Source organism: Triticum dicoccoides, chromosome 5B, assembly GCF_002162155.2.
Source record: "Triticum dicoccoides isolate Atlit2015 ecotype Zavitan chromosome 5B, WEW_v2.0, whole genome shotgun sequence".
In the NCBI taxonomy this organism is placed as follows: Eukaryota; Viridiplantae; Streptophyta; class Magnoliopsida; order Poales; family Poaceae; genus Triticum; species Triticum dicoccoides.
In genome coordinates, this window is record NC_041389.1 from 277,421,034 (window position 1) to 277,430,276 (window position 9,243).

A 9,243-nucleotide genomic window follows, 5' to 3' on the forward strand; every position below is an offset into this window, starting at 1 on the left:
CGCCCCGCGAGCGCCTGCTTGTATGAGCAGCCATCTCCGCCCGTCGCCGGTGCGCCGCCGAACCGATCCAATCCACGGTGGTCCCGAACACCTCTCGACCAAGATTGCACTGCCCAATCTCCTCCAGCGAACGAGCCATGCGAGCTATCTGGCAACCCGCTCTGCCCACTATCACTGTCCGCGTTCGAGCTCCTTCTCCACATCTCTAGCGGCGAGAAATCCCTCAGCCTTCCAATGTGGATCAGCGTGGGGTATTCCAACAGCTGCCGGAAGGATGGCCGCCGCTCCGCAGGATCCGCCGCCGGTTCCGGTACCCAGAGCCGGCGGCTGACCGGGACCTCATCCGGGTCCACGCACCACGCCCTCAGCTTGAAGAGGGAGAGATCCTCGCGGTTCTCCGTCTCCGGCGCCAGGCAGTCGATCAGGCAGGAACTACCGAGTAATTCTGCCGCCGTCTCCTTGTTCCATGCATGGGAAGGCACCCCCTCGATCAAAATGTCAGCTTGAACACGCATGCACCTCGCCGTCGCCTGAGCCTGGCGCAACCAAGGCTTGATATGGAGCTGCACGCCCTGGTGCAGAACCACCGGCTGCGCCAGAGCTCTGTTCCTGAACTCATGAGAAGCAAAAACGACGAGGAAGTCCTCCGGGAAAAACTTGTGAACCGAGAATCGATGCCTGGGAATGTCCAATTGAGCCGCAAGCACCACCGTCGCCTCCTCGCATGACACCGGGACCGTTCCAATAGTCGTACGATGGGAAACAGACCGGCCGAAAGTTTCGACCGGCGCACCGGCGCCTAGCTTGCGCCTAGCGCTGCCCTTATTATTAGGGGTAGATTTAGCATTTTAAGTCGCAGAGAGTAAAAGTAAACTAGTGATTGCCAGCTAAGCTAAACCCTCTCACCACGCACACCCCACGAGGCGAAAACTTCAGCGTTTTCCGCCTTTCCTCCCTCGCACGGTCGTTTCCCTCCCAGCTTCGACTCCTCCGCACCAAAACCAAAATCCAGCAGCAAGCCAAGCCAACCCAAGCCAGGCCAGGCGTCGCGGATGGCGTCGTCGGCGTTCAAATCCACCACCCGCCGCAATCTCCACGGCTCAGCCGACCGCCCCGTGCAGCCACCGCCCCACTGCCCCCGCCGCTCCCGCAGCGTCACCCCTGCGCCCCGCCGCGAACGTCTCCTCGGGGATTACGCCGGGACTACCCGCACCAATCCGCTCTTCGACCGCGGGGGGAGGGCCTTCTCTCCACCTCCGCCGCCGGAGGACTCTGGGGACAGAGGGAGGAAGGAGAGCAGGGGTCGCGGCTCAAGGAAGGCGCGGTCGGTGTCCGTCGCGCCGCCGCAGCGTCGGCGCGCTGCCACCTCGGCGCCGTCGTCGGCAGGCACTGATGGCGGTGGTGGAGGCAGGGCTTCGCGGGCGCGGTCGGTCGTCGGTGAGGCACGGCCGTGCCGTGGCTCCGTGGTTGGTGACTTTCTGCTTTGAGCTGGGAATTTTCAAAGATTACAGCTTCACTTTCGTCTGGAAAATTCCGCACCTTTTCTGGCTGCTCTATAAATATGCAAAAAGATATAGTTGGAAAAAAAAAGATAAGGTTGAGTACTAGTACTGTAGTACTTTTTTTTGACAGACTTCTATTTCTCAAATTATAGCCATGTCGTTTACAAGAGTTGAGAAATAAAATCAGGGATAGAACTTTTCCAAAAATTAGATGATCTGGTGCTATAAGAGTGGCCAGCCAAGCAATCAGCTACCGAGTTTGCTTCCCGAAAACAATGAGAAAACAAGACTTTTGCATAGTAACAACTCACAAATCAACTGATTGTATTCTGCAATCGTTGCAACCTCCTCACCATGGTAATCATCCTGTTTTTGCATGGACTCCGCCGAAAAGCTAGAGTCAGACTCAATATGAGTAATGTTGCATCCAATCCTCGCTGCCTAATAAAGACCATGCTTGATGGCTAAAATCTCCGCTGAATCAGCACTACTCAGTACTCACATGTGGTAACACCCATGTTGCAGCTGCTATAAACTGGCCACGGTCATCACGTGCAATAGCCCCTATAGCACCATCAAGAGATCGTTGGAAAAAGGTTGCGTCCACATTAACTTTAATAGGAGTAGAAACCCTGCTAGGCCTTTTCCACAACTAATTATTTTTTCGGTCAGAACCTTTAGGAGATGAAGCTCTAATATAGTTTTTAGGTAGCGCCTTGATATCAAGTGCAGTTCTGCCCGGGGTTTATATCATTTCTCCGTTCACATTTGGCGTCTTTGCCACCACATATACCAAGCTGCAACAATTACCAATTCCGATATAGCGAGTTCACCCGCTCCCGGTGGTAGCTTTGACAGTAGTACTTTCTACTTCTGTCTACCAGGCCCTCGGGTGGTGCTGGACTGCTAGTTCCCCGCAAAAAAATAAATAAAAATGAATCGAGTGGCTCTTTGTCAGATTGCTGTATTATCTGTCCAGATGAGTCTAGGAATGTTTATGCCGTGTTAGCTTGGCGATTCGTGTTAGTAATGAAGGATTCTGTTCTTGTTAAATTTAACAGACAGATGCAGAAACCGTGGATTTATCAAGCAAAATGCAGTCTTGGAGGAGTAGTAATTCAGTTCTAAGTTCGTCATACGTATCTGTCAATGTGAGTTGCCTTCTGCTATGGACCTTAGATTGAACCTTTTTGTACATGACATCTTCAACAGTGCCTTGGTACCAAACTTCACTCACACATTGGCTGATCCACACTGGTTAGTATTAGTAACCATACTGTGTCACTGTACCTGAGTACCGGGGCGCTTATTCCTTAATGAAAGCGTTGCTGCGGAAGAAGTCGACTTAGTCGTAGGTGTTTAGTCCATATCTTGTAATGGTTCGTTTTAAAAAAAAATTATCTTGTAATGGTTCGGCCGTGGTTGCCTTTGTTTTGTACTCTGATTAATTAGTAATAAGGATTGTTGTGTGCATCACAATGATGCAGAACCCGGGGGTTTAACCTCCTTTTCGGGAAAAAAGAGTACCAGTGCTAGGTGCCGAGCACCCGTCGCCGGCGTCAGAGAATGAAAGAATTGTCAGTGTTTTATATGGAAAGTTAGCACATTATCTGGCTTATCGGAGAGATTAGATAGAAATAGAATATGATCAAACTGGATCATGCATTTTGTGGATAAAGGCATTGCTGCCCTGTTTGTTTGAGCTTCAGGGGCCAGATTTAGCTTTGCTAGTAAAGCTGAATTTGGAATCTGAAACAAACAACTGTTTCGTTTGCCAGTGAAGCTGGATCTGGGACCAGATTCATCTTTGCCAGTGAAGCTGGATTTGGAATCTGAAACAAACAGCTATTTCGAATCAGCTTTGCCGGTGAAGCTGAATCTGGGTTCGGGCCATTTTCAGTGCAATTGCCTGAAGCACCTCAAAGTGTACTTCAGTGGCAGCTTTGCCAGTGAAGCGAATCCACATGTGATTCGAATCCAATCAAAGGTTATACAAACAGGCTGCATAATCAATTTTGCCAGTGAAGCGAATCCATAGGTGATTCAAATCCAATCAAAGCTGAAACAAACGGGGCCTGCTTATACTCTTTAAAGAGAACTAAGTCTCAGTAGGGGTTTGTAGTATGAAACTATGGAAGTAAGAAGAACATAACATGGAGTTCACATGCAGATATTTATTGACCAAATGCGTAATTTGAGACTATGTTTGATATTCTTCTTCTAAGTTGTTCACTGTGTTATTATTACTGTTTCATCAATAGGCCATCTCACAAAGGAGCCATTCAACTGTTCTGGAAATTCCTCCTGAGTTTGATCCGGATTCTGCTGAGTTTGTCTCGGATATAAGTGATTATGCAACAGGATTCAAACGGAGAGATGTTGTGGAAATTCTTCTTGAGTTTGATCCAGATGCTACTCAGCTGGTTTCAGTCGAAAGGCACAATGCTACCAAGCTGCAATGGGAGGGAATAGAAATCCCTCTTGAGTTTGATCCAGATTCTGTTGAGCTGGCTCCTGACATCACTGAGTACACATCAAAACTGAAACAGGTCTGGAAGTATTATGCGTATTGTGCTAGGTCTTCAGTTCTATGCTGTCGACAAATATAAACATTTTGTTACTTGTCTGTAGTCACATGAGCGTGCTCGAAAGCTGCGGGCAGATTTGGCTGTTGAAGAGCAGCGCGAACAAGAACTGAGTAGAATGCTAAAGGGCATAGTGACTGTTCCAAGTTTGTCTGAAACGCATAAAAGGCGACCAAGGAGAAAGGTAATTCACTTGCTAGTCCTCCATTTTATATGACTACATCACTAGTGCTGTCTAGTTCTTGGTTTGTGCTGATAATGTATAATTTTGGGCTGTTTATTTTACCCCTTTTAAGTTTTAACTGACCTTTATCTCTGTATTGTGGTTCCAGAGTAGTATAGAGCGATTGGCTGAAGAGGCAATCAGTTACTTCGAGGAGTGTGTTTCAATTTCAACATTAGATAGCACTGATTTCTCCTCACTCGAAGAACCTCATCCAAATTCAAGTGGGACTGTCCCACCAAAGAGCAACAGTAGATTTCTCCTGAAAGGGGGATCAAGCCCTTTAGAATCCCACTTTCCAACTGATCGACACAATTATAATGAGGTCAGTGAATCAATATACCACACTTGGAGTCTTGATTTTCAAGTTTGACCATCAAGTTTCTTTTCTTACAACGACTAGTGGTAGTACACTTTATTAAGACTGTCAAGAACAGCCTGGCTACTGTTTTAGAATTTATTCCTGGATTACATGGTCTACAAATGGCAATATGCTAAGAGCTCTGATCATCTGCTTCTGGGGTGTTGGTGCAGAATATCTATTAACCATTTCAGAAAATGTAGAGAAATAGAGAGAGAAAAGTAAATTGTGAAGATGCGTTTGAAATAAAACTGTAGAAGCGCACTATGTGAATCTGCTCATTTTTATAGCTTAGAGGTTCCATGAGAACCAACCAAGTGTACCTCAACTGTGGTGATCTTGAAAACTCAACTACAGGATGCTTTATTTTCATATATTAGAATCTGATAGGTTCATCATTCTCTGTGTTTGTCATCCATTTGCAGTGGTGTTCTTATTCATAGGATTGTCTACATTTCAACTTTGAATCTTAATGGATTCATATGATAATACAAATGTTTAACTTTCTCACAAGGCATTTTGGCAGACCGAGATTTATGCAGATGGTTTGAGTAAATCTCAACCACACATTAACAAATCCTTTTTTTCTCCTCCCAGGAATCTGACAACCAAACCCAGTGCTCAATGAGCATCACGGGATCTGATGTGTCTGACAGTGTTGTCTTTAGTCATGCCAAGTCCCCTGGTTTGGGAACTAGAAACAATTCTAGCGATGATTTTGATGGCTTTGACACACCACGAAGCAAAAGTTCTTGTTTCTCTTTCAAACATGAGCCAGCGAAAGCTGTCGACAAATGTGATGTTCGTCAATATCTAAGGAGTTTCAGCAGAGTAATAAGCAAAGAGAGGTCAAATTATTGTGCCGATGACTATGCTGTCCAGAAAGTGAGCGAGAACAGACTAACCGACATGGTGGCCTTTAAGAACCAGATAGAATATGGGGGCCTTGTTCTTTGTAATATCAGAACATTCTGAGAGCAAATAGTGTCTGAATGTCTGATGGTAAAAGAAGTAATGTAATTATATCCAATCAATATGGAAAAAAATTTTGTCCAAAAAAGAAGGTTTTATTGCTTGCGCCTCCGGGGCGAGATAATGCATACTAGTTTTTATGAGGTAATATCAACAGGAGTCATAGAACTTGCGCTCGTATCCGCGTGTATGGCCCCACCTGTCAGTGAGTGTTGATGCTTGGATGACACTTTTTTTTTGGCAAAAAAACACCCTTGTATTTTTTTATTCACGGAAAAAGCCGACCACAACTACACATCATTTTTTACAGAAAAAACAAACCACTGTACTGCATGAATCTTACATTCTTAAGAAGTTGCTCCCCACTTCTACCCATTCTCTCAACATGCACACTGTACACATCAGCTCCATGCCACATCAGCGTTCATTTTTTTATTTTTTATTTTTGCCAAGAGTAGCCATCTCCCGAGCCTTAACTACCTAGAAAAAATAAAAGAGAATAATATCTTTCCCTGCAACCGACCGAACAATTATTACTCGATCTCTATTCCTCCCCGTCTCTTCGTTACTCCAATCTCATCCCTTCCCCTTCTCTCGGCCCTTCCCTCGATTTCCTTCGCCGCCGTTCACAGCAGCCCCCGCAGCTATGGTTGTTCTCATCTATGTTCAGATCCAAAAATACGCCAATTTTCTTCCCCGGCTACAGTAGGCCGCGGTGGCTGGGAGCTCCTCTGACAGGATGGCGGTCCAGCTTGCCTCCACGGCTCTCTGGGATTCTATCGGGCCAGGCTCCCCTTGCTGTTGTGGTGCCATGCATCTACGAGACGGTGATCCCTCACCTCCCCTCTGTATCTCCGTTTTGTACAAGGTAGCTCCGGTGTTGCGAGGGCTATGATTCCAACCAGATTTCGACCAGGCGCTGGTGAGATTGGACTCCGAAGTAGGCTTTCGTTGTCGTCTATCTGGTGCAACACCAGACTGTGGTTCAAATCCGCCGATGAGAGGCACCTCCACGAGACTACTCTCGCGTCTCTACCGACCGCACCGCCTCGAACGCCCGCTGATCCGTCCACCTGCGCTGGCGTGCCAGACACTGACCGGATCCTTCCTATGGTCAAATGCTTGCCTTCTCATCTTCTCCAATAACTGAGACCAATGGAGATATCTGAAACTGTCGGTACACACTCAATCGGCACCTGAGGAGACACGCAATCGACTTTACCTTATCCTCCTTGATACACATCTAGCCAGTAAGTTCCTTATCTAGCATCTGCACAGATTCTCTTAACTCTGCTGAACTTGCATATAGCACACACAACCGGTGTCCTAATCTCCTCCATGTTAGTACATGATATCTGTCTTGTGTGGCGTCAAGCTAAGCACAATGGCATGGATCTCATATGTGGATATCTTCTATTGCTCATTCCTTAGTGTTTCCAATGCTGACTTCATCCTCTTTTTCAGGTTGAGTATCCCAATCATCACATATTGAAAGTTACATTGGACACATATATAGTTCCTGAACAATTTCTAGTTTTTCTTTGGTGATGTACTTTTATCTGTTAGTTTGCATCTCAATTATGGTCTTGGTTTTGTTTTCAAGTTTATAATTGCGAATTTCCATACAATTTGCAATAACTTTTCTTTTACATAATATATTCACCGTGCCCGAGTCCTCCATCGACGGAAGACTGCGCAGGATGGACTGATCAACGATGTGGTGGTTGCTACACCAGTCCGGTACCTCCACAAGGAGAAGGAGGAGTTCAGTTGAGGTGAGAACAGAGGCTTGGTATTTCCCATGTTGACTGATTGGATCATACATTGAATCAATGCGGAATCCTAATGTCTCTTTCTTTGAGGTTTCAGTCAAGGCTACGTTTCAAAGCTAATCATTTTTTCCAAACATCTGTGTGGACTAGATTAATCAGGTCAGTTGACCACTAATCTATTTGTTCACGTTGATTGTATCACTATGGTAGTTATTCTCCTGCCGAACTAACAAATCATTCTTCATTTGTCTTTCTCTAATATACTAGCTATACGACATACTTTCTTTTGTAGAGGACGAGTGACACTGCCATGCGCTACTTGCAGCTGCTGCCTTTTCTCCCTCAAGCATGGGAATCGCTGGTGTGCCTACGTGAACCCACACCACAGTAGGTCTTTGTTCTCCAATGAGTATCTATAAGCCGTAAATTTATTTGTGTTCTTTTCCATGATACGCACAGGTGGTGCTTGGACAGGGGCATGAGCCTCACATGAATCGCACTACCATTTTAAAATCTGATGAATTTATTGACTTACGGCTTTATGCTTTACATTCTTATCTGAAACTTTTGCAAGCTTTCTAGATTGATGGAGGACGTGTTCCAAAATGTCTGTTATCTACCAAATTTAAAAATTGTTGATAATGTAAAAATGTCTCTCTTTTGTAGTATTTCGAATATTTGCCAGTTCTCACTATCTTTATTCACTCTATCGAATTATAATTCTTAGTTCCCCCTTATCTCCAATTTTCAGATAAATGCTCTTTTTTATTGACAGTGACTCGAGCATAGCACCTGTGTTGTAGTGTTATATAATAGGAAATACAAGGAAATAAACAGAAGTGAGAAGAAACATGTACCCAAAAGGAAGTTTTGGATTCAAGTGAAATCCCCTTTTCCCAAATATAGTTACTGATAGCATTTTTTTTTGTTTCATATATGGCAATCATCTAATGTATCTGCCACCATTCAGGTTAAATAAAAAAATTGGATGGGGAGAGCAAACTTGGTACACTAAAGGGCAACCTGGTGCATGTAGCTCCCGCTTGCGCAGGGTCCAGGAAGGGTCCGACCACTATGTATTCTTTTTTCCTTCGACGGCTTCAGGTCATGTGTCGGTCATTCATGTTTGGTGGTTTCTGATTGTACTTCAGAAGAAAAAAATTAGTGACTGCCATATCCTACATATGCGTGTACATAATACCAAAAGATGTAACATACTCATTTTGTTTTTAGGTATGCAGGTATTTTGTAAATATTATATCTAAATGTGATCTAGATTGTAACAACTTTTGTGAGCATCTAAATGTTCCAGTTGTCATTACAAGCTTTCAGCCAAACCTTAGGAGTGACATGAAAAGTTGACTTTATTATTTATAGTTTTTTAGGTAGACTTAGCTTCCGGAATAGTCAAAACATGAGCTGATAGCATATACATGTCGCTTCCACATTAGTACATTATTTGCTCTGACATGTATATAGTATATTTGGTTTGTTCCCTTGCAAATTCATTGCTTGAGATTCATGCCGCAACGTGCGGGGAAACAAATAATAAGAATTAAATAATTATTAAATTTGTTATTAATGAAGCTTAATATGATCAACTGATGTTCTCAAATTTAAATCTTTTGCAATATATCAACGTGCCAACACGGCAACAATGCACTTATCGACTATAACACCCTTTTTTTCTCACTTTTTGTATCATTCTACCAAATGTTGAAACAAACATATAATTATATATTCATTTTACGGTTATTTAGCGCTTCGTAACTCCACCTATAAGGTGCTACAAATTGCCGCAGCGCGGGGCGTTATCTAGTTAACACAA

At 44.4% G+C, this 9,243-nt stretch overlaps 1 protein-coding gene across 2 annotated transcripts; it reads left to right on the plus strand.

The window, feature by feature from the left end:
* Positions 1 to 950: 950 nt before the first annotated feature.
* On the plus strand, positions 951 to 8,713 carry LOC119308402. 2 transcript variants are annotated; one of them, XM_037584530.1, is made up of 9 exons: positions 951 to 1,466; positions 2,564 to 2,653; positions 3,764 to 4,051; positions 4,134 to 4,271; positions 4,420 to 4,635; positions 5,269 to 7,418; positions 7,513 to 7,574; positions 7,708 to 7,802; positions 8,386 to 8,713. In XM_037584530.1, the coding sequence occupies exons 1-6, from the start codon at positions 1,053 to 1,055 to the stop codon at positions 5,644 to 5,646; spliced, it is 1,524 nt and encodes a 507-aa protein (XP_037440427.1). In that variant the 5' UTR covers positions 951 to 1,052; the 3' UTR covers positions 5,647 to 7,418; positions 7,513 to 7,574; positions 7,708 to 7,802; positions 8,386 to 8,713. The 2 variants fall into 2 exon arrangements, with proteins under 2 accessions (XP_037440427.1, XP_037440428.1); XM_037584531.1 differs by lacking the exon at positions 2,564 to 2,653 and having other exon boundaries at positions 952 to 1,466.
* Positions 8,714 to 9,243: the final 530 nt, after the last annotated feature.